This window comes from Lutzomyia longipalpis, chromosome 1 (assembly GCF_024334085.1).
Source record: "Lutzomyia longipalpis isolate SR_M1_2022 chromosome 1, ASM2433408v1".
NCBI classification, from domain to species: domain Eukaryota; kingdom Metazoa; phylum Arthropoda; class Insecta; order Diptera; family Psychodidae; genus Lutzomyia; species Lutzomyia longipalpis.
Genome location: NC_074707.1, coordinates 46161622 through 46186263, shown reverse-complemented (window position 1 = coordinate 46186263; position 24642 = coordinate 46161622). Strand labels below are relative to the sequence as shown.

Below are 24642 nucleotides of genomic sequence, written 5' to 3'. Positions count from 1 at the left end.
CCTTTTTTTCCCAACCACCCACCCACCCCTCTCTATTCTCTCGCCCTCTTGTGTATGGGCCTATGTTAATGGACAGTGTGATATAAATGTTTTATTGAGCTTTCTCCTCGATTTCATCTTCCACCCCACTCGTACAGAGCTTTTGGTCAATGGGTGGGAAGTTTTATCCCTAATATTTTTTTTCGTGGGAAATTCTCCCGGAAAAAGAATTTCTCTATTTATGTAAATTATAACAAATGACGTAGGGATATAAATAGATTTTGGGGGGGGGGGGGAATATACAACCGGCTGTAAACTGTTGATATTTAGAAAGAGAGAGAGAGAATGTCCTTCAGGGAAATATAGGTACTACAGGGTGGCACAAAAATACAGGACTCTCAAAAAGGAAAGTTATGAATGAGAACGCCCTGCGCTGTTAAATGTAAATGGAGGCTCTTAAAAAAATTAATATGTGGTTAAAGAAGAATCCTAATCAAGTTAAGAACTTAGATAAGAGTTAAATGTTTTAAAGGATTACATTTTAAATGGTTTGAGAAGAGATTTATTTGGAAAATTCTTTAAATTGAGAAGAATAAAAATCAATAAGAGTTAAAAAAAAATGCTGAATCTGAATAAAAAAATAAATTCCTTTTTCTTAAGAATCTTTGTCTGAAATGCAGATAATGACGTAAATCACTTTTTATTTTTAAAAGATTCAATTAAAAATGCAGCTTTGCAATTATTTTCGTTTCTTTTACGAACTTTCGAGTAAAATTTGAACGGAAAGTTCAGCACAAAACTTTTAGAAAATATAAAAAAGAAAATAACTTTAACGAGCATCGAACAAGTGCATTCGCTCATCAATTACTTAATTACTTTATTTCAACAAACTATTAAGCTTTAAAGCTCCGAAAAAAATCATTTTTAGGCTCAATAAAATTATATAATTTGAAGGGCTCGAAGCTAAAATTCGAGGATGGCTTGTTGCTTCATTTGGTGTCACGAGGAGTGCCTTTTTTGTGCTCGCCAAGGTGAACCTTCTCAATATATGGAATTGGGGGTTGTGCACAGAGAAAAGCACATCAACATTCGTGCAAATCATACTAAAAGCTCCTCATTGATACAAGTACATACAGCCAGCAGCAACATATCTTTCCCACAGAGCCTTACGCATCAATTTAAAATCAATTTATGCGATGATGTGGAGGAGGATGGGCCCAGCAGCGCAGTACAAAACGCATAACCATTCAGAGGGTTGATGGAACAGGGGGGGGGAGGTTTGATGTGCCAACCACTAAATATGAAATAATATTTCCAATGGAATTTTATATGATGTATTTTATGCCATATATATTCGTCAAAAATAACTTTTTATAGTGCGATATTGAGCAATTGAGACAGAAATGCTTGCGAGACCTACACGCTGTTTTTTTTCTTCTGTGAGGGGTCCATATAGGGCATTAAATTTATGTTCTTTTTTGCACGCCTTTCCCATCTTTCTCTCTCTGTGTGCAATTTAGAAAATTTGAGAGGGCAAACGAAGAAGAAAAATTCAACTCCTTCTTGACGTGAAAGAAAAAAAAGAAGCAAGGAAAGAATATATAGAACATTTCGGGAAAATTGCTTACGGGGAAGGAAATGAGGTAACCTACGTCACTACCGATCCAGGCTCTCTCTCACACACACACTCTCTCATTTCTCTTTTTCTATATACAATACATACATAGAGAAATATCTCCCGGAACATCCCAGAAATTCCATTTATATGTTATACAATATAATATCGTATACAATTTGAGCAAAAAGCTCTCCTTCCTTCACATTTTCCAATTCACCACCATCCTCTCGCTCCATCCCTCTCTTGTGCTAAGCAACCCCCGCCCTCCCTCCCTCCCGGAGATATGGAAAATGTGTCAACGATTCTACATTCATGAAAACTCCAACAAGCACCCGGAGACTCCTTCAATGCGACGTGGTGAATAACATTCATGCCCAGGGAAGAACAATCAATGAACGGAATATCGTGATTTTTCCCTTTTGCGAACGTCATGGCGGAGGGATAGAAAATTGGGAAGAGAGGTGGGAATTTCCTCTTGATAAACTTCCTTTTCAGGGAAGTTGTGAGAGATATATACCTACATATAGAGAGAGATATTGTATAGGAGAAACGGATGTAATATAAGGTTTCCTACAGGAAATAAAAAGTCATTTTCAGTCCTCTTTGGAATCTTTTGCTGTCTTGTCTTTTGCCATCATATTTCCCTTCCCTTGCGCGGGAAAAATCTCATCTTCAAATTGAGTCAATTTGACGAGGGGATTTAATATACAGTTAATTGTTAATTAATTTTAATTTTTAATTTTTCCCGTTCTGATAGAATGAATTGAGTTTTGTATAAAAAGATTATTATAGAATAGTTTGTTGTTAATTTAAAATTCCTTGCACAGAATTTGGGAAGAAAATTTAAAAGAAATTTACTTAAAAATTGTAAAAATTTACTTCAGATTGAAATAAAATTGTAGATAGAGGGGTTTATTCATTTTAAGCTTGTCTTTAAGTTTTTTATTTGAGATTGGAACATTTACTCTTCTAATAAAATTAATTCTAAACTCGCTTAATCAAGTCTTGGTTAAACTCTTCTCACCCATTAATTTTAATGCGTAAGAAAAGTTTAACCAAGACTTGATTAAGGCGGGGTATGACTGTAGACAATTGCATTCATTAATATGTCAGAAATTTCATGGGTTCAGTTAGTCCAGTTGAAGGAAGCATCTTAGAATTATTTTTGGGAGATAATAAGAATATTCATTAGAAATTATTTTTCAAGACATTCTCAGATTCTCTAGAATCCGCCCTAAGCACCAGTTTGCAAAGGAAAATAAAATTTTTCCTCTTCTATTCTCTAGAATCCTAAGATTTCTAGAGAATATACATAATTTATCTCACTCAAGTGGATCTTATATGAAATTTTTCGTACCTATCTGTTTCAGCCTTAAAATGAATAGAATCATTTAATAGGATAGAAACTATTGAACTTAATAAATTAATAAATTATATTTTTTTCTATAATTCACCTATTAATTTTTAATTAAATCAATCCAATTAGAATGCTCAAAAGTTTAAAAATAAAATTAAAAAAAAATCCCCCTCATCCACACATTCATTCTTAAATTATCTTCTATCACTCTACTGCATTTTATATAACATGTTTGGAGGGGATTTAGTACGCGACAGGCAGCCTTAATGACTCCAGTAGCTTCATGACGATGTTTTATTCCCTCCTCACTCCCTCAAAGTGGCCCCTTACGCTTGGACATAAATTCTTTTGGGTGAGCATTACTCACGGAGACGAAAGACAAGAAAATTCGATATCTGTGTCACTTCCTCCAGAACATCCTCATCGCGCGACATGGGTGGTTTATTTATAGATTGGCTTTGCTATATATACAACACACATATAGCGTACACAGAAGAAGAGGCAAAAGGTTGCAATTTTGCAATTTCCCTCCCCCCGGTTTCTTCGCGCGCGCAAATAGAGATACAATGTGGCACATAGTGAAGGAGAATGTCTATTTCTTGGTCTCCTTTTACCATTCCCGCATCCTCCTCCTCCTCCTCCTCCTCCATGTCTTTGCAATAAACACATCGAGACGGGAAATCCAGGTCAAAAGACGTGAATTCCCCTGAATAAAACAGTCGAAGGGCCTTTCGTGCGTCATCAACGTGTTGAAATTTTGTTACGCGCGCTTCTTGAGGAAAACTCTTCTCTACTCTCCGTTCTCTTGCTCTCTTATTCTCTCTTCCACGAATTATGTGTAGTATGTATATAATAGTCTCCCGGAGAGGATGAATTTTCCTATCAATGGTGTTGTGCAAGATGGGAAAATCGAAATGGGGAAACTTTCCCCAAAAAATGTCTCTTTTGCGTAAGAAAAAGATAAATTTAATAATTCCTATTAAAAATTCTTTGAAAGAGAAGGAGATGACAAAAAACAACTATTGGGAGAAAATTCTTTCGGGAGAGATTTGGGAAAATCATTCTCACGTGATTTTCGCAACAGGCACACACGCAGAAAAAAGAAGAGATTCAAAAGAGAAAATAAGAAGAAATTGCTATTAATACAAAATAGATGTGGAAAAAGACGACCAAAAGCTATTAATATTTTTTTTTTTAAATTAAAAATAAACAAATGTTTTTCTTTTTGTCAAATAAAAATTTTCCTAATCTCTGACGGGGTTATTTTTCTTTTTATTTTTTCTGTGAGTGCCTCTTTAACAAAATTTCTCACACACAATGAGTGAAAAATCTCGCACTCTCTGCGAGCATTCGCTCTCCAGGGAGAAAAAAAGAAAGCTGTCAGCCCCAACAGGAATTTTCCGCATGAAAATTCAAGGGCTGTGAGAGGAAAATATATCCATCAAAGAATCTAAAAATAGCATGAGGAGTTCCTTCAACTAAATTAAGAGACGTGCAGCAGCAAAAAAACTAAAATTAAATATCAATTGAGGAAATTTCATCATCCCAAGAAAAACTACACATAACATAACTTCTTTCCGGATTACAAATCGTCGTATTAGATGAAAGATATATATTTGTTAGAAAAGTTTTTCAATGATTTCCCCCCACAACGTCACTACGGCAGCTTTACTCAATGGAATATTTTTTTCACGTGTTTTTTTTACCTTCCTAATTGATGGTTTGTTGTTTTTTTTTTTCATTTAATTCATATACTTAATTCTTTTTTCTGAGAAACTGTATTATAGTAGAAATAAAAAAATATTTCATGCATTTTTCCTCCGGCATGAGATTTTCTTCATTACAATTTTTTCTCCACTTTTTGGTGTCTTATCGTAAAAAATAAAATTCTCTGAAAGGCAAGCAAGAATCTCTGATAAGGCAAGCACAAGAATTTCCTCGTATTGCATCGCGTGGACTTGAATCTCACACTGTGTCTTTATCTCCTATTGTCCCAAGTATATGCAAATAAATCATAATTAAATTGTATGTTTGCCGTGAGTCTATATATATGTAGGTAAGGTATGTATGAGCAAAGAGAATTCTTTTACTATAATCTTCCCAAACGACATTTCTCTCACACTGTGCTAAGAATTCTTTTCCCCATTTATTCTTCATAATTTTTATTCCTTGCAGAAAAATGTTTATTTTTTAAAAGAAAAATAAAATCTGTCGCCAAAAGTCCGATTAACACGATAAAAGTTCGCCAAGAAAACTTTCAAATAGAAAAAAAAAAAAGAAGAAAGTTCATCGCGAAAGGATTAAAAGCTCTCCTGGAAATGTACCAACTTTCCTCTCAACTTCCATTTCATTGCGCCATCAGCAAATCAATTAGAGGTTCTTTCTATATGTTTTTTTTCTCCTCAGACTTTTCCATTCCCAACGAAAATTTTCACCTCCCCCCCCCCCTTTACATTCCTACAAATCACATGCAGTCCTCAACTCACCCCACCCTTAAACATTAAAAGTTAAGGCTTTCGCTCAATGAATGAATTATTAGTTAGAGATTTTTTTCATACTAACTATAACTCACCACACCACCGTTTCAAATGAGTTTGGAAAGTTAAAGTTTTTAACATGAAATGCTTAGTTCTTTATAGAACTTCTTTATTTTTAACTTAATAATGCTGTCAAGAAGTTTTATGATTTGCGAACACGTGTTTCTGTCTTGATTAATTCCTTAATTTGGAATATTCTTTCTGGAAGTTTTTTTTTGCAATTCTCAGCAGTTTTTTTTCCAGAAGAAGTGCTAAAATTTATTTTATAACCTCCAAGACAAATTCATGAACAATTTTTTACTTTATTTTATTAAGAAAAAATTGTTTTAAAAAAAGTGTTTAATCATTTAATTTTTTTTTAACTCCGAGCTCTAAAAAAATCTTTTTATGATGCCATTTTAGAAAGTTTTGGTATTAGGGATGGAGATACATTTCTTTTAATTCTGGGCTTTAAGCTTTCTAAATTGAACCCTAAGTTGGAAATACGATTTTAAAGGCAAATATTTTATCCATATTTTAACTTTATTGGTTGATTCGGTCAAAAACCTTTTCCCTTCTCTTTTAAAGTAATAAATTAAGTAAGTTTTTGGGGTCGATCCTGTTAAAAAGCCTTTCTTTTCTTTTCTTGAAAATTTTCCAGTTATAAGATTTTTATACTTATAAAAATTTGTCAATTCTTGTGTCAATTAGTTTATTTCGTTTTTTTCTTTAACCGTTTTTTTTAAGGAAAATTACTTTTCTAGAACCAGCATTTTCAATTATGGGTGACTCCATAATCGGGTGTCAGGACTCTTTGAAGATATTTCTGACTATTTTCTGGAACAACAAATCTTTTGTTTTTAATTTATAGAACGAAAATAGAACAATTTAAAAACATCAACTGTAAAAATATTAATATAATTTTAAGGTTTAAAGTAAAGAAAAAAAATAATTTTTAACAGAATCGATTACTTAAAGTCTTTCAGGCTAAGCTTTTTTTAAATTTTTTATGTAGATTATTCCAGAATCGTTTAAGATATTTTTGAAATATTACTCTAACTAAATAAACCATTTTTTTGTATTTTTAACACAATAATGAGAAAAAATTCTAAAAAATCAAATTGCCAAATTTTTATAACAATTCCTTCAAGTTTACAAGAAAAATTAAAGCTTTTCTACTAAAAATTTGCCTCATTTTTATTAAATAAAATCAAATACCAATTTACCCCTTTTGTGGTAAATTTTGATTTCTTTTTTTTTTAGCAATTTCTGTGACGAAAGTCTCGTGGTACAAAAAAAATTATCGAATATTCATCAGTTTTTGTGTTGAGGAAGGAGTGAAAAATTTCGCTCTTTTCTTCTTACTACATAATGTATGTATATTTTTTTATCGTCCTCCTCTTCTAGCATTTCAATGGCAATTCAACGGCCGCCGAAGGAGACGACCAAATTAATATGGGTGACATTATTTTCAATGTCATACACGCAATCATGTAATCCTGAAAGCACTCAATTCGGTGCTTGAGCTTTTTTTTTCTTGCTTCTTCTTCTGCCCACCCACCCCTTCTCACCGCCGAGATAGTAGAATATTGGATACTTTTCCACCCCGTAAGAAAATAGGGTGGTGAGGGTGAGGCGCGGGGGCGTCCAGCTTGCAATCTTTGATTTTTTTGTGGTAAAAGAACATTTTTTCCGAATAAGAAATAAAAAGAGCAAAACACGCACTGCTGTAGGAGAAAAAGCTCCTTGTGTTTGATTTTAAAAGTTCGGGAATTGTGATGGAGGATGGGTGATTTTTCTGCGACGACGACGGGGGAGGGTGGTGGTGGTAGCTCCGCGAGTCAGCCTCCCATAAATTTTCCCCCACATGGAGCTTTTCTGTGCGAAGGCAGAGCGCAACACACATACACAGAGAAAAAAAAGGCCGACGAAAAGCTTTGCGCGAAAGCTCTGAAGGGGGTCTCAAAATATATATGTATGTATAGAGAGGCATTTTTTGTAGGTAGAATAGAGATTGACGGGGAATGGGGTGAACTTACCTTCGCAAATGTAGCCTTGTCCAATTAGCCCCCAGAGGAGATCTGAGCAGTGATGACAGTAGGTTGGCTTGTGAAATGTCTTCTTCCCAAATGAGTGTCCACCATCCGCCATTTTGTGGTATCTTGTGGTGTGTTCACGATTCTGCCGGTCCTCGAGGCTCACGCGACTCCAATCAAGTGCGGACTCGATACGGCATCATCATCCATTTTCTTCCCGCAGCGCACACACCTTTTTTCCCGTTTTTTCTCTCTCTTTTAACTTTTCTTCAGCGGCAGCAGCAACACACCACCGGATCTTCCTCCTTTTTCCTTCCTCCCTTGTGCCACGATGTATCCACCCCTTTTTTCTTCTCTACGTGTGTGATGTTGCTCCTTCACTGAGCCCTGCACAGCACACAAATTGTCCTAATCCATGTCTCCTTTTGGGCTTTGTGGTGTGCCTGTGTCGTGACTTCCTCACGCTCTCTCCTTCAATGCCTCTCACGCCCTGTTATTGCACAAAACGTTGATGCACCACACACACCCTTATCCCACAAATGGCCAGTGTGGAGGAGCTTTTTTTCCTCTTCTCTTCTCTGCTCGAGCTTTTTTCCCTCCTTGAACCGTGTGTGTGTGTGTTTGTGTGTTCTGTGGGGGTTGAGGGATGTGAACAAGCCCGAGGGGGAGAGGTATAAGCACGACGGACAAATGAAGAGAAAAAAAACGGGATGATGTACCAAAATTTCCCTTTTTTTTGTCTCCCCGCGCAGTTGATGCAAAAGCCCAAAAATTTCTCTTTTTTTTCGCTACGCAAATCTTCCTTTCTGCCGAATTTCCGCACACCACACGCACTTCACAAAATTATTTTAAAATATAATTTTGGGGGCGCGCACCTGCAGAAATTTTATGCTTAAACACTTTTCAACATAAAAGAAAGGGAGGAAACACCTTTTTTCACCCAACGAAGACTCTTCACGCACCCTTCACGGAAAATCCCCCAAAATTTCTCATCTGCGCCCAAACGGGTGGCTTCTCTGGGCGAAATGGCGATGAAATCTGCCGCCCCCCCGTTTTTCTTCTCTCGCTTTTCCTTTCCTTCTCTCCAATCACAACCACAAAATATTTCGTTTTTGGTCACACTTTTGCAAAAGAAAAAAATGTTAAACTTGGCCCTCCTCTGGTTCTTCTTCTTTTTTCCTTTTCTCTTCCAAAGAGGTTTTTCTTTTGCTCTAAAAAATGAGGGTGGTGGGTTTTTCTTCTACTTCTGAATTTTTTTTTCAACTACAAAAAGTGCGTTCTCCGACAATTTTCACACAAATACACTCACAAGAACTTTTTTTCACGGTGCACAAGTGGGAAAAAAGATAATTTTCTTCCAGAGCTTTTTTTTTCACTCTGTACGTTTCGAATTTTATGTCCACTTTTCTCTTTTTTTTCTCGCACCGAGGAAGGATCCCAAGGAGTTTTTTTCTCTTTAACTTTAACTGTCTTTTCCCTTGAGTTAATTGCGAAAAATCCTCCTCGTAACACACACTCACTTCCTCTCCACTTGGCGCCCCCGGAGAAAAAGCACACACACCTCTCGATTGTCGCGAATTGTATGGTGGAAAATTTTTCGTTCTTCACTTTTCCCAATAATGATGGTCAAGTCAGCGCGTTGTTGTTGCTCTCTATCTCCTTCCTCTACAGAGGAAACCCAGAGCTCACACGATGCGTTCCCGAATACCCCGTGCCGAGTCAACGCCGCTGTGTTCACGCCGTGTGCGCATGAACGTCGTGGCGCCAGACACATGCGTGCAATCGTGTTGAGATTTTCTCCCGAAGAAGCGAAAAAAAAACTGATGAAGCTCCCCCAAATGAAAATCCAACCATCTCCCTCCCACAGGGTGGCCCTACCACCGTGCAAACCCATTCGTGTGACGGAGACAAATCTTTTTCGGTAATTGTGGGGCGGCTGTGTGTTGCCCTTCGCGTTTTCCATCCGCGCGCAATCATGGACCAGGGGTGCTGTGCGGGTGGGCGACACATTTTCATGCGAAGATTGACGATAAATTTAGAAAAAGTCTCTTTCTCACGTCACACCCGCAGCTTCTCCACAAATTCCAACCGATGGCGCCAAATTCCCGGCCATTTCATCTTCTTTCTGACTCATCCGTTGCTCTCTGTCCCCATGGCTCGATGGATCTTATATCAAAATTCTCTTCCATTCACATCTTTCACTTTAATTCTTCAATGAAAAAATATTGGAAAGGAATAATAAAATTTCATAAATTATTTATCCATTTTTTTTCTTTCAATTTTATTTCAACTTAAATACTACTCAATATAATTTATGTAGGTATTGTATTGTTATATATACTTTGAGACACTTTAATCATTTATAAGAGATCTCTAATTTTATACTAAAAAACCATTTTCTTCAAAGATTTCTTTTTTTTTAAAGATTGAAAAAAAAAAAAGATCTTTGGAGGTGTTTAGTCTGCAAATATTTTTCTTTTGTGAATTAATTAAAAGAAAAAGTCTATAAATAGTCAGAGATTGAGGTCTTTACGTATCTATTTGAAACGTTTTCTTCATTTTTGTGTATAGAAATTCCATCAATGAAATTCTCTGCTGAATTGAGATTCTCAAAATTTAACTTATTCTGAAGTCCAGAAAATTGAAGCTTCTCGTTAAAATCATTTTTTTAGACTCTTGGAGACATCATTAAAATAAAACTTTAATATTTGTTTTTAAAAAATTAATTCAACGATCATTTAAACCCTTAAATTGCGTTTTAACACACCAAATTGAATTTTTACTTTAAAAAACACACAGGGGGGCAATTGAAGTGCATGATTGATGTATTTTATCACTTTTTTAACCCATTAGTTCTCGATCCTAGATCCGCTTATAATTTTGCCAATTCAAGTATCTAATAGAAAACTAATATTATGTTTCTTAGAACTCAGAACTATTTTTGATTAACTTTAAGAACTTGACAATCCTGAGATATTAAACTCCCATAAAAAACAATTTTGACTTCTAACAAATTTTCTGGAAAAGTTCATCCATATTTTTTTGAATATTTTAAGAGTTGGTAGAATGCAAAATAATAATTTATTGTAAACATATTCAGTAACATTCACAATTTTCCACAATTTCACTCCCGGAATTTTCCATTAAAACTCCCGGACGAAAAATTATGTATTTATGTATTCGCGAAAAAAATTGCATCATTTGTGCTATATATTCCTTTATAAATGATTAAATAAGAATCAAGAATAACTCTTGAACCTATAAAATCACACCCTGCCTAATTCTGAAGTGTATCTAAGCCAGGAAAATTCGTGAAAAATCATATTTTTTAGCATAGAAAACTGCTTTGGTTCTTAATGGGTTAAAAGATTTATATTACAAATATTTATATTGTTACAGAGTTTTTATTTATTTTTGTGAAAAAAATCAAGGAGAGTAGTCTTAAAGTTTTTTAATTCTTTAAGATTCTTTAAAATTGTATCTTTCGCATTCACCTCAATTGACACACTCTGTTAAATTTTAATTGATTACACTAAAAACCTTTCCTTTTGAATAGTTTTGAACCCTCAAACAATATTAGACCAAACACCGCCAAACCATTAAAAAACTAACAATTTTTTAAAGGGACAAACAAAACATTTCTTTTTGCTTAAATTGTGTGGAGTAATTCGAGAGAAGTTTTCTTTTTCCTCCAAAAAATTATCTTTCTTTTGAGCAAATTATTTTGGGGGAAATTATCACAATTTTGGAGATTTTTTTTAAGAAGTAAATTTAAAATAAAATATACAAACATTAAAACGTGGAATTAAATACTTTTGTTGTTGTTGTGTTGATTTGAGCAAGTTGATTTTTTGATCTATAATCGTGATATGAATTTCTAGAGCTCATATGTGGGTGGATCCTCGATGGATTTCTTCTTTCTTTTGTGAATTTCGTCTTTTTCTCATTTTAAATGCTAATTTTTTTTTTTTTTTCTCAATTAATTTGTTCACCGCCATCGTCAATGAGATGAAAAGTATTTGTTCTTTATTTACTTCTTGTGATTTATCCCAATCCGTGATCATCAAAAAATCCTTGCGGAGTTTCTTCCTAAAAGAAAGAGAGAAAAAAACGCGAAGAAAACGAAAATTTAGTTAGAAAAAATTATTCTCTTAACTTAAGAAGAATAAATTTCACAGAAAAATGTGGTTTTGTGTATTTTTTTTTAGTTACTAAAATACAGAAATAAATTTAAAGAAAAAAAAATGGATTAATTCACTCTAAAGCCATTCTAAGAAAACTAGAATCAAAACAAGGATGTTATTTACTATTACAATAAATGTATTAATTCATAATGCTACAATTAAGATGCAATTAATTCTTAACTTATGCATTTTATTGACACAATTTTACATACCTTGTTTGGATTCCAATTTCTTTTTTTTTATTCTTACTTTTCTCTACCCAATTTTATCAATTCTTTTAAATTCATTTTTTTTCAATTTATTAATTTTTGTCGTTCAATTTTCGAGGCAAGATTAACCCATGCTAACGAGGTCATAGATCTTCTGTACCTAGGACCTTCATTTTCTAGAATTTGACTAATAAGCCCATAAGAAATATAATTCCTGAAGAAAAAATTTTTAGCCCCCATGGGGGCGTCGGTAGACACCGTATGATATATCATACGTTTAACGAAAGGGGGTTGAAAAAATTCAATTTTTTCTCAGTGTTGAAACAAAGACTTTAATTTATTTAAATGCATAAAATACATAATTTATGTTGAAATTAAGTATCCTGGCTAGATTTTGGACCAGAATTAATTAATTGATCCATTAGAAGTCCAATCCTTGGGTTTCACAATCAACTCACCGCGTTCTTGTAGAGTTCTAGCTCTAAGAATATGGAAACTGAACTTGTCGTGAATCCCACAGTTATCCTCATCGCAAACAGTTGCTTAGCCAGGAAGTAAAATAACCATCTTATGTTGCATGGTTTGCTCTCAGACGGGGACTTCTTGTGAATATGCTGACAAGTCTCTGGACAGAGCCGGATGTACTATCCTTCTTCGTTCTCAGACCTACAAAAATCACGATTTTTGCTATAATTTTCATATTTCCTGGTATTAGATACTTCTTAATACTTACGATGTATCTGATTTAGCACTTCCTGGCACTCCTAATCACTGCAATTTATTTTTTCATTCCCAAATCCTTAGATCTTCCCTCACAGAAATAAACTTGCACTTTAACCTAAAAAGTACCTCAATTCAATCAACGTATGATATATCATACGCAGATGTTTATCGCGCAAAATAATTAAATAATTTGCGGCCGGAGGCGGATATTTTGGTTAATTCACAAAGTTTTATTAATAAATAAGAGATTTTGCACAAAATATTACGGAGAAAAAGGGAATTGTCACTTAAAATACACACATTTTGGTTTCCGGACAACTTTGCATTTGGATACACTTAGATTTTTGTCAAAAAATAATATTATTTTATGTTTTTGACACCCAGGAAAATTAATATAAAGAGTTAAGGGTTTATAAAAGTGGAAAACACTAACCCGGACGGAAAATTTTGCGAATTCGCGTCACAAAAATTAATCAAAAACTACCAATTTTGCGTATGATATATCATACAAAAAGTGAGGATGGGTTAAACTATTTAGCACTACACTACACACAAAGTAATAATTGGAGAGAAGTTTGGTTGTTTTCAAAGGATTGCGAGGTATTTTTTTTGCGGGAAACGTTTTTCGTATTTTTTTTTTGACTTCAAATAAAAAGAAAATTAAATTCACTACACATTCAACTAATAAATTAAGCTCGTTATTTGGGTCAAAATTAGTTTTATTTTCCAACTTTTTTTTTATTGGAGCATTCTCGACAACGCAGAAGAATCGTTAGAATTTTAGCTGTTAGTTTTAGTCATTGAAAAATTGGAGTGGAAGTGTTTTTAGGAAAAGTGAAAGAAAGGAGTTTATTCATTTTTTTAAAGGTCTCATGACACTTTTCAAAAATTAAAAAGAGATAATCTAGTAAAGAAGTTAAGATTCATTTAGGAATATCTAAAAAGTGTCTCAATAAAGAGATTTTATGCTTTGTGCAAGAAATAAATGCTTCAAATGATTATTTTTTCAATTTTTTAAAATATTTATGAAGGAAGTTTAACCATTTATTTAAGATTGAAGAAAACATTTCCAAATGACCTCAAAATAAAATTGAAAATTTTTACGATTTTTTAAAATTGTTTTTTAGCTCTCTAAAAATTTTTTAATGTTTGATACATATCGCTCTTTCAAAGAAATCATGAGAGCATGACTATGAATAAACTCCTTTTAGAACTCTATCCTGCAAATAATTTTTTTTTTGGTTTTTTTGGACAAGTCATTTTTATTTTTTTCTTAACTGTTTTAAATGATTTGTCATCAAATGATCAAATAAAAATTTTTGCAGAATAAAATTCTAAATTATAGAGATTAGAATCCCTCAAATAGAGATTAATTAAAAGCACTTGATTAGCAACAACTTGTTAAAAACTTTGCTTTATTTTTATTTTTTTAATTAGTAGGTAATAAAACGTGTTTTGGCTCTGATTAATTAATTTCTGTCTCTTACATGCTAATTATTTTCTTTTTGTTGCTATTTTTTTTTTACAAAATGTGCTCTAAAAATTAGGAAAAACAAAGTCAATACTGTTTCAATAAATTTTCATTTTGATTTTTATTTAATACTTCTTTTAATTCTCTTAAAAATCAAAGATTATTTTTTTTATTCAAATTATTTCTTTACTACATTTTCTAATGTCCTTTTACCCCTGTAGAGAATTAGCTAAAAAAAATCTGGCAAGAAACGTTTACATTTTTTCCCATTATTTATGGAATCACATTAATATGTATAAAAATTTATTAAGTGTATAAAAAATATGAAAAATAAATTCGATATAAGAATGGAAACTTTGAAAAATTGGTAACTTTCTTGCAATAAAAAATTGCTCCTGAGATTATCGATTTTTAAGGAATTCAATTAATAAAAAAAATTACGTAAATATTTTAAGGAATTTCAGTTAATATACAAATATTAAAAAAAATTTCAAGAAATATTAATTTGAAACTAATATTTTGTGCGAGGAGTATATCTTCCATTCATGTCTCAATATAGTTAAGTAAATAATAATTTTTTCGGGCCATTTTCTTCTCCCTTCTACAACAATCCAATATCTCTTAAAGCTCCATCAACAGCTTCGTCCTTTAAGAGAAAGTATTTCATAATTTTATTTAAGTATGAAAAAATATAGAAAAATTCCAATTAATTGTTTGTGTTGAAGATGCAGATAGGAAGAAGAACATATAATATAAAAAAATGTTAAGAAAAATTAGAGGATTACACATCCCAAAAGAATTTCTAAACTAAATATACATAATAATGAATGACCCAAAATGAGACTGAAGTTTGATAGCTTAATTTAAACTTTTACTTTCTGTTTTAATGAAAATTAATGATTTTTTGTACAAGAGTGATGAATTTTTTGGTGTTAATTTCACCCATTACGCCCAAAATGATATGTTTCTTTTGATTTATTTATTAAAATTAATTAATTCTCGCATAATGTGTGAATAGGACATTGAGACACCAATTAATTAACCTATTTAGGTACTATATTAGATCCCAGAGAGTCCTCAATTAGGGGATATTTTTTTTTTAATTTTTACTTTTTTTTAAAAAGACATTGAAAATATAGAAGAAAAATAAATAAACCAAAAAGTTCTTTCTTTGGATTTTTTTTCATTAAACATTTCCGCCATAAATAACGAAAAAATCGCGTGGGTGTATGTGCAGCATGTTAAAACCTACCCCAAAAAGAAAACAACAAAAGGAACTATGTACATTTGGAAAGAATAAAAGAAATAAGACAAATAAAGAGACAGAAAATGCAAGGAAAATTTTGCACATCATGTGGGTAGAACGTTCTCAAAGAGTCTTTATTTTTGATATTTCTCGAATTCTTTTCCTCTTATAAATCTCAAATTAAAAGTTACTTTTTGTTGAAATAAAATTTGTCATTTTATGAAATAAATATTTTAAATTATTAAATCATTTTTTTCTTTTTATTTTATACTCTGTTTTTTTGACATGGAAATAATTTCATTTTTCATTTTATTTATTTAATGTCCTCTCAGAACGAATTAATATGCCTAAAATCTAACATAAATTACAAAATAAACTGCAGAGATTTTTTTTCTTGAATTGTTTAAAACAAGTCTGCATTAGGGCTCTAACTGTTTGATAGTTTGAGAGCCTTCAATACAGTAAAAGTTCGGCTAAGTCCTTTACTTAAGCTAGGCCTTAGTTTTTCATGTTAGTCTTAAGATTTCTTTAACTAGACTCAAGTTTTTTTTTTAGGTTAGGCCTAAGTTTTTTAGGCCGGACCTAAGTTTTCTAAGGTTAGACTTTCAAATTTTTTAGTTTCAACCTCATTGTTCGATAACTTAAGCAACAATTTAGCTTAATATTAAATTGTAAAATCTATTCGATAAAATGCAAAGCTTTCAAGGAATATCCCGAAAATTATTTATTCTTTCCTCTCAGATATTGAAATTCTTTCAAACATATTTTTTTATAAGATTTTCTTTTCGTCTATTTTTAAGCCGAAATAAAATCTCAACAGTTTATTGAGCAATTTGAATTTATCTCTAATAATGTGCTTTCTTTTGAACTAGCTGCAATAAGGACTAGACTACATTTTTTTTCTTTCCTATTCTCTTACTATATATTTTTTTCTCTGAGAGAGACTATATATTTTTTTTTATATATAGCAAGCAATACTTTTTGTTTCCCAATGATTTCTTTTTTTTTTTGGCAATATCATGGGTGGAAAGGATTTTGGCTCAAATTGACTACAAGGATGATATTCTTTTATCTTAAGAGAAGGTTAATTTTCTTATATTATGTATGTATAAATATGTAGCAATAATTAATTAGAAAAAAAAAAATCTCAATTACCTATGTAAAAAAAACTGTTTTCGCAGGTAATTGAAGATGTTTTGGAATGAATTCTTCTCTTAAACGTTTTGGAATATATTTTTTATTAAATATTGTTAACAAATTTAAAAAGAATTCTTTTTCACTAATTTAGTGTTTCATTGAGGTCCTGGTATGTTGTGTAGGCATTAAAAAATACATTAATATTTTCTGTTAAAATTTTTCTTAGTTTAAATAGGAAAAAAAAAGAAATAAGAAGAGCAATTTCTTAAACTGTTTTGCACATTCAATAAACAGCCTGATTTTATTTTAAATTATTGTTATTTGTATTCTCAAAGAATTTTAGTTGTTGTTTTTTTTAAATAAATTTTTGTTAACAGCTAATACAGCATAGAGATTAAAGATAGATAATATAATATGTAGTTAAAATAGATAACAAAATACGGAAAAAAATAAATGAATGGGGCGGGATGTTTGCAATCATTTTTTTTTCAAAGGTAGATAAAAGAAAAAAATTAACTTTGGGACATATTCAATGCTATTAAAAGAATAATGTATGTAATATTCATGCTTGCATGCAGGTAATTCTATTAGCCTCTTATTCGTTTATTACTCTTTCTCTCTCTCTTCTTGCATTCTCTTTAAATTCTAATCTCTCATCATGCTTTCATTTTTTTTATGTTTGTTATTAATTTTGCTTCATTTAATTAATAATTAAATTAAAATATAAAAAGATTTTTTAATAGTTTTGTTTTGCTAAATAAAATGTTAATTTTTTCTTGTATGATATTTATCCACATTAAATTGTTTTCTGTAAGAAGAGTTTCTGTGTGTTTTCTTTTGCTAATTATTTTTTTAAATAGATCTGTTTTAGTTTCATTAGTTTTTATTCTTTATTTTTTATTAAAGAATTATTCTGTACTGTGTAGATATTTTTTTAGTGTTTATCTACAAAAAGTGGGAGAATGTGGGTGTTAAAAAATCTCTGATTAATGCCAATTCATGCTTGATTATTTTTTGTTTTTTTTTTAGTACAATCCATCTACAAATCATATGCATAAAAGTCATCGTCGTACATCTGGAAGAGAAGAGATTTAGTGTCGAGAAAACAAATTAACTTTTTTTTTTTTAATTTTTGAATTTTTAAACTCTTAACCATGAAGATGATTGTTTCTTTTTTTTTAATGTTAATAGACAAGAGAAAAAATTTACAAAATGAATTGAATTTTATGTATAATTTTAGGTATTATTTTTGTACACCATCCCAGATGATTGAATAAAAGTATTGAAAATAAATGAGGGTTGATGTGAAGGTTGGAAAGCTTTGAAAATTCATAAATTAATTTTATTTATTTTCAATCTTGAAATAAATTCCAAAATCTCGACTCTTAAAATATTTTTAAATGATAAAAAAATTGATTTGAAGCAAGAACTTTTTATAGTATTTCAATTAGAGAAAATGTAAGAAATATTAGTCCAGTGGAAGGCACGTATTTTGACAAGCAGACATACACAGGTTCGAATCGAGCTGTGTTTTGTTTTTTTTTTTCTCCCGAAATCCTTTTCGAAAAAGGATTTTTCTTTTTTATTTCTTGTTTCTTGAATCCTTAATTTTTTTGGACTAAATTTGCTTCAATTTCATTCTACTTTAGAACATTCAAAGTTCAAGCATTTAAGAACATTTTACATGCAAAAGAATGAGAGGAAACAGTACGTTGTTTCTTTCTTTCTCATGCAGATGTTATAAAATGTCAAGCACTTGGAACTTTTGTATGATGAGTCTATATTTTATTATTATTGTTAATAACCTTCCATTGCTTAATAAAGACTAAAATAGTATTATTTATTTAAGCAAGACAAGAAAATCTTAAAGCTTTAGAACCTTCTCATCAACCCCAGGGAGGTTTTTTAAAAATTATTTACAGAGACTCTTGCAAAATGTTAAGAAAATGATTTGTTTTGTTATTAAAAGCAAAATAGGACAGGACACATTCTCTCACATGTTTTCTTCTCTTTTTTCTCTGTTTAATTGTTAGTTTGGTCGTCTGTTTGTTAATTTCATCCGCCCGTAAAGTCCCTCAAAGCAGGATTAGCGGAAAGGCGTGTGTGGGTGTAAATGTGAATATTTTGTGTTAAATTGTTTAGCCGATCAAAAATCCCATTCGTAGCAAATCTGAATATAGAAATATTGAATGGATGTCAGAGTTTTTCTTTTGAGAGAGAAGTTTTTTCTAAAATTCAATAGCAGAGCTTTGCAGAGACGAAACACTTTTCTTTCTTGGCCCAAAAGCAACAAAACAACATTTAAAAAAAAAACAGAACAGTTCCATAAAGGAAGTAATAGCAAAAAAAGGCACACAGAAACGACGAGGAACATTTTTTTTGTCATGTGGATGGGGATAGAGAGAGATTCATGGGAGATCTACAAATCATAAGTATCATCAGGCGTACTGACCTCTTGGAGTACATCTTGGGCAGCTATAGCCTTCAGGACATTCTTCTTGGACGTCTCCTGCATCTCACCGCCCACAAGGAGCTCATCGAGGATGAAGTAGGCTTTCTCAAAGTTGAAAATTATGTCCAATTCACACACCTACAGCGAGAAAAAAATCCTCAATCAATGAGAAATCTTTATAAAGAGAAGAATTTGGGAGGAACTTACACTTCCAAAATATTTGTCCAGGAGCTCCACGTAGCGATGAATGATTTCCAATGTTAGCAATTCATTGTCGTTCTGTTCAATTGCACAACAAAAGTACAAACTCGCATATCTGGAAAATCAAGCAGAATTAGTAGAAAATCATTATCCGGAAGCATCTTTGGAGCAAGAATTTCATTAGTTACCTTTTGTAGACAATCTTGCAGTCTTTCCATTCCAGGAATGAACACATTTTGGGCTTCCTCGCCAAGATTGTTGTAATCAATTCACGAGTTATTTTCTTTTTCACCTTATCCGGATGTGCCACATACCATTTCTGCAGTCTCAATTTACCCTGTCGGCTGAATAGCAGCATAAAAAGCATCTGAAAAGTATGTTTTTTAATTATTAAAATTTTTCTTTCATCCGGGAATCCTCCGTGTGTTTGTCGATGACGCAGTGACTGATGATGTGACCAGAAAATATTAAAATTTAACCACTAAATACCACCCCCACACGCGGAATTTCATCTCAAACACAAGCACAACATTCTAAGGGAAAGAATTTTGCAATTTTCTTACCATTTTGATGAGAAATTCTTGGTTTCTTTGAGAAAAATTAACAAGAAAAAAAATTTACTATGTGAGAAAATATTCTGTCAAATCGCCCAATGGGAATCCAGGGGTGAACTCAGAGGTAATACGATTAGGGGGAGGTTTTTTTTTAATTTTCTTTATTGATAAAACAATAAATAAATAATACAACTTATTTTTCTAAAAATCTGCCTTTTGATTGATAAAATAATAAAAAAAATTGAGCCTTTTATTGCTTTACAATGTGTAAGAAATTATAAAATCAATCCAACGTGATTTGCTCCCTCAAAACCTTTACCCTAAATTCATCCCTGATGTGAATGAACCAAGAATGAATTGAAAAGCCGCGAAAATTCAAACTACGTAGATCACCAAAGTTTTCTACGTTCTTTTTCATGTTTTCCATAGTTTTTCTGCAGGAAAGAACAAGGAAGATGTCAATGAAGCCATAAAATCCAGAAAACACCTGGAATCCTCAGAAAATCATCAAATAATAAGAATATCAAAACAGCCGCGAAAAATCTCCTGCTCAAATCACCAAATTCTCCAATAAACCATCCGACATGTCGTAGGAATATCCACACCCCATGATCAACATAACAAGAGAAAGTTTTAATGGGAGTGCCGGCGTGTCCAATTTCTTGAAAATGAAGATTAAATTGGTGCTTCTTCTTTGTCTCCTGCCCGTGGTCCTTTCTGTGGATCTGGAGCTGGTCAGTGATGAGGAGTAAGTCAGAGAAAAGTCCTTCCGTCAATTTTAAATAATAATTTCAAAAATAAAAATTCTTTCAGCCTGGTCAATCTCATCAAAGATCAATCCTTCCTCATAACATTATTCAGTGAGTTTGCAGATCCTGACAATTATTCCTGGGAAATTCCTTAAGCTTTATGGTTTCCTTTTGCAGGCAAGAAAGACTGTGAAGCATGCGCAACGTACGAAAGACTGACAACAATCCTCCAGGAGGATTTCCAACATTCCCTGGATGCTGTGGTTGTGAAGGCTGTAAATAGTCAATTGACACGGTTGTATAGTCCAGGAAAGGAGCCAGCGTTGGTCTTCTTCCGTCATGGGGTACCTCTGCTGTACGATGGGCCACTGAATGAGGATGCCATCCTGCAGCAATTCCAACAGAATAAAGATCCGTCCGTCAAGGAGCTCACCGATGAGACCTTTGAACATCTCACACAGGCATCCAGTGGGGCAACAACTGGTGATTGGTTCATCATGTTGTGAGTCATGACGATTCAATTAGAGAGCCCACAGTGCGTCATAAATCTTTGTGCTTTCTCTCCTCTGTAGCTACTCCCCGGAATGCGTGGATTGTCAGCGTTTGAATGCCGTGTGGGAGGCTGTGGGGGCGAACCTCAAGACACGTCTCAATGTGGCGAGAATCAATAAAGGGAATCTCGGAAGCGGCACTGCTCGTCGCTTCAACATCCAACGAACTCCGGAATTTATCTTCATCCGCCAAGGAAAGTACTACAAGTATGAGATTAAGAAGTACGATGTGAAATCCTTTGTCACCTTCGCGTCTGAATGGTACAAGAATGCCACACCACACAGTGTCCCTGTTCCACAGACTCCCTTGTAAGTGCCCTTCTTCACCTCCAGCCAAACATCAAACTAACGCAAATCTTCACACGATCTCCTCTTTTCAGCGACAACCTCGTGGATTTGGGCGTAAAGATTCTGCAGAAGATTGTTTCATTCGCCAAGAAGGCCATTGATGACTACCCATACGTAGTGCTGTTCATCTCCCTGGGCTTCGGCTTGACCTTCCTCACGGCCTTGCTGTCGCTGTACTTCCGCAATAAAAAATCCAAGGGGCAGCAGAAGAAGAAGAAAGCCAAATGAGTAATTTGTCTCCTGATCTTCTTTACGGTGCTCTTCATTTTGAAGATGCTGCTACTTGATGCACGTGGTGATGCCTTACGTATCCATCCTCCATCATAAAGGGGGACCAGGAGGTGATTTTTTTTTGATTTCTTCTCTAAAGTTCTCATTCTCAATTTGATACTTAATTTTTGAGAAATAAAATGACGGCTTTTATAAAAATTTAAGTTGTTTTTATCTTTGAAATTTCTTCGGAAGAAAAATTAAATTCTTTCATATTTTTTTTAAAAAGTTTTTCAAAGAAAAATTTAGCTTTTCTTCAGAAGAAAATTAGTCTTTTTAGTGAAGATTTTTGTCTTAATTTTATGGAGGATTTAGCTTTTCCTCACAAGAAGAGAAATTTAATATTCTCTCTTGAAGAAAAGCAAATCTTTCTGTTGAAGAAAATCTTAATATTTCATTGAAAAAAAAAAACTAAATTTTCTTCAAAAACAAAGCTGAATTTTCTTTAAAGAAAAGCTAAATTTCCTCATAAAGAAAATTTAAATTTTTCTTAAAAGAAAGGTAAATTTCCTCCCAAAAGAAAAGCTAAATTTTCTTCAAAAGAAAAACTAAATTTTCTTCAAAGAGAATGACTATAGTTTTTCTCATAAAAAAGCTGAATTCTCTTCAAAAGAAAAGCTGAATTTTCTTCCAAAAAAGATTTATTTTTCTCAAGAAGAAAACTTAAATTTTCTCCACAAAGAAAAGCTAAAAATCGTCCCCTAAACAAAGCCAAAATCCTCCCTTGAAGAAAGGATAATTTCTCCTAATGAAAAACCCTTTTAACCTTTGCAATGCGGAGGCCTTGGTAGTTACGTAGAATGCGAAGGTGGGGTCGTTGAACGACCTAAAAAAGAAGGCCAATTTTCTCCCAAACTATACAACCTGGAGTTGTCGGGTTAGTGCCTATAGATTCCTTATATAGTCCTCTTGCACCCTGCACCACAAATTCGCCACCCGGAAACACGCAGAAGAAAATATTAGGGAAAAACATTTTTCACTCATTTTTCACAATTTCTTCTTGAGAAATTTGCCACGAAGTTGACCGCAACTGCTATTTTTTCACTCTTCCCCATCATTCCCCTCACTTCCCTCACCGTGATAAATGGCAATATTTTTCGAATATTCTTTATTGTTTTGCACATTTATATGCTTCTAATTATGTTTTATGTTGTTTATGTTACTTATTCGCGATAATTCTGACACTGAGAAGGTAAAGTGAGAAAGTAAACACAACCCTTCAACCCCCTTCAACCATATGATTTATGATGTGACTAACTTCATTCTAAAAAAATTTCCGCAGCATGGCCGTTACACCAATTTTTGAATTCCCTTCTTCTACATTTTCCTTAATAACTTTTCTTGTGGTGGTCGGATTGAGCTGAAATTTTTACACAACCTCCTCAGATAACCAAGGAACTTATTTCCAAAAGATGGAAACGCTATCTTTTATAATTATAGAGTTATAGCACGAAATATAGCGCTGGGGTCGTTCAACGACCCCGCTCCGCATTCCAAAGGTTAATCCTCTTCCTAAATTAACTTGAAGACTTCCCTTCTCCGCTTGTGAGATATCCTCCTTCTCCGAATTTCCTATGACTGGGATGCCTTTTGAGGTGTAGACTCAACTCTTGCTGATTGAGATGAAAGGATTCACACGAGGGGCACCTAATCATAAACTCCCGATGAGCTGCATTGTGCTTCCGGAGATCACGCGGAAGTTTGAAGCTTTGGAAGCAAAAGGCGCACCTGAAGGGTCTAAGATCGCTGTGAATGACCATGTGGCGCGTCACACTGGATGCCTGACTAAACAACTTCCCACACACTGTGCAAATGAAGTCCTTCCGATCCCCATGAACTGCTTCAATGTGCCTCCGGAGGTTATCTTTAGCCGTGAAGCTCGTACAGCAGAGTGGGCAGACAATCTTCTCCTGCGTCAGATGGATGTTATTCACGTGCCTATTGAGACTCTCCCTTGAGGCCAATTCCACCGAACAGATGGTGCATTTAATGACCTCGCGCACAGCATGATTCTCAATGTGAACAGCAAGAGCTTCCGGTGTGAGGAATTGCTTGTAGCACTGAAGGCAAATGAGAATTTTGTGTAAAGCCGCGAGATGTCCGTCGAATTCATCTGTACTGGCCAGGAGAGCTGGACAGCGGCGACATTGAAACTTGTGGGATTCCTTTGTGGCCCCGTATTCCCTCATATGTGCCTCAATTTCCCCTTTAAGTGCAAAGGAGACACCACATGAGCACCCGTAGAGCTTCAAATTGCACGAATGACGATGCCGAAGTACCTTCCGGACGGGTCTACTGCACACCTGACACATCTCCTTCTCCTTGTCATGATGCTTCAGGTGCTGCGTTATATTACTCACCACCTTTCCGCACATCTCACAAATCTGGGGGCGTCTCTTTGCACCAGCAGCAGCAGTAGCTCCCTTGTCCCCCACTGAGAATGTTTTGCCGGCTGTTGCATTCGGGGATTGCATCCTGCAGCTTTCCGATGATCTCGAGGATTCCCCCTGATCGGAAGAATGATCCTGCTGATGTTCCACCAACCTTTGTTGCTTCCTCTTCTCCGTGTACTCCTCACATGGCTCCAGATCCGAATCCACGGGAATTATTGCAAATTCCTGAGAATTTTTATGATATTCTTTGAAGAACAAGTTTATTCTGAGAAAATTCCCGAATTTTTACCTCAAAATACTCATCCGTGGTATCAATGATATTCACACATGCAGGCTCCTGCTTTGTCCTGACCTTAATTACAAAGATTTTCTCCTCTGTTTCGTACCTTCCCACTGTTTTTAACATTTTTTTTAAAGGATCTAAACAAATTTTTAATATTTTTGCTTCATTTCTCGTCGCTTGCTGTAGCCAATATCTCAACATCTTCACCTCTTTGAACATTGGATAGTGCAGTCAATGAAATATTTTGAAAATTGACCGTTAAAAACGATTCCTTTTGCTGACATTTCGTTTACAAAAGAATAATCTTCATCAGGCTCTTTAATTGGATCAAATTTTGCATTTTCCGTAGTTCGTAAGATTGAAGA

General features: G+C 33.6%; 4 protein-coding genes across 13 annotated transcripts in view; 1 reads left to right on the top strand and 3 right to left on the bottom strand.

The window, feature by feature from the left end:
• LOC129787846 (diacylglycerol kinase theta) overlaps positions 1–8764 on the bottom strand; it is a 37114-nt gene extending 28350 nt beyond the window's left edge. For all 8 annotated transcript variants that reach the window (XM_055823653.1, XM_055823652.1, XM_055823656.1 and 5 more), the window contains exon 1: positions 7510–8764. In XM_055823653.1, the coding sequence (XP_055679628.1) occupies positions 7510–7621 (112 nt within the window). In that variant the 5' untranslated portion in view covers positions 7622–8764. The remainder of the gene's footprint in view (positions 1–7509) is intronic.
• A 998-nt stretch (positions 8765–9762) lies between these two features.
• On the bottom strand, positions 9763–19810 carry LOC129787854 (AP-1 complex subunit sigma-2). Of its 3 annotated transcripts, none has more exons than XM_055823668.1 (5): positions 19693–19810; positions 19318–19496; positions 19136–19244; positions 18929–19066; positions 9763–11595 (listed from the first exon to the last, which is right to left on the bottom strand). In XM_055823668.1, exons 1-5 carry the CDS (start codon positions 19693–19695, stop codon positions 11551–11553), a joined length of 474 nt encoding a protein of 157 aa, XP_055679643.1. In that variant the 5' UTR covers positions 19696–19810; the 3' UTR covers positions 9763–11550. The 3 variants fall into 3 exon arrangements, with proteins under 3 accessions (XP_055679643.1, XP_055679644.1, XP_055679645.1); XM_055823669.1 differs by lacking the exon at positions 9763–11595 and adding an exon at positions 14010–14739; XM_055823670.1 differs by lacking the exon at positions 9763–11595 and adding an exon at positions 15449–17551.
• Positions 19811–20293: 483 nt separating this feature from the next.
• On the top strand, positions 20294–21760 carry LOC129787845 (thioredoxin domain-containing protein). The gene is made up of 5 exons (XM_055823651.1): positions 20294–20431; positions 20497–20543; positions 20610–20934; positions 21005–21292; positions 21364–21760. Exons 1-5 carry the CDS (start codon positions 20352–20354, stop codon positions 21557–21559), a joined length of 936 nt encoding a protein of 311 aa, XP_055679626.1. The 5' UTR covers positions 20294–20351; the 3' UTR covers positions 21560–21760.
• Positions 21761–22692: 932 nt separating this feature from the next.
• On the bottom strand, positions 22693–24453 carry LOC129787844 (zinc finger protein 568-like). The gene is made up of 2 exons (XM_055823650.1): positions 24284–24453; positions 22693–24219 (listed from the first exon to the last, which is right to left on the bottom strand). Exons 1-2 carry the CDS (start codon positions 24398–24400, stop codon positions 23119–23121), a joined length of 1218 nt encoding a protein of 405 aa, XP_055679625.1. The 5' UTR covers positions 24401–24453; the 3' UTR covers positions 22693–23118.
• Positions 24454–24642: the final 189 nt, after the last annotated feature.

Bases quoted from the DNA above. Each gene is read 5' to 3' on its own strand.
- LOC129787854 (XM_055823668.1), bottom strand. The intron at 19,067-19,135 runs GTAAGTTCCTCC...TTCTCGCTGTAG, and splicing joins TGGACAAATATTTTGGAAGT to GTGTGTGAATTGGACATAAT. The intron at 11,596-18,928 runs GTCAGTACGCCT...TCTTTCTTTTAG, and splicing joins CCCAAGATGTACTCCAAGAG to GAAGAAACTCCGCAAGGATT.
- LOC129787845 (XM_055823651.1), top strand. From the start codon at position 20,352: ATGAAGATTAAATTGGTGCTTCTTCTTTGTCTCCTGCCCGTGGTCCTT. The intron at 20,544-20,609 runs GTGAGTTTGCAG...TTCCTTTTGCAG, and splicing joins CTTCCTCATAACATTATTCA to GCAAGAAAGACTGTGAAGCA. The intron at 20,935-21,004 runs GTGAGTCATGAC...TCTCCTCTGTAG, and splicing joins GGTGATTGGTTCATCATGTT to CTACTCCCCGGAATGCGTGG.
- LOC129787844 (XM_055823650.1), bottom strand. From the start codon at position 24,400: ATGTTAAAAACAGTGGGAAGGTACGAAACAGAGGAGAAAATCTTTGTA. The intron at 24,220-24,283 runs GTAAAAATTCGG...AAAAATTCTCAG, and splicing joins CCACGGATGAGTATTTTGAG to GAATTTGCAATAATTCCCGT.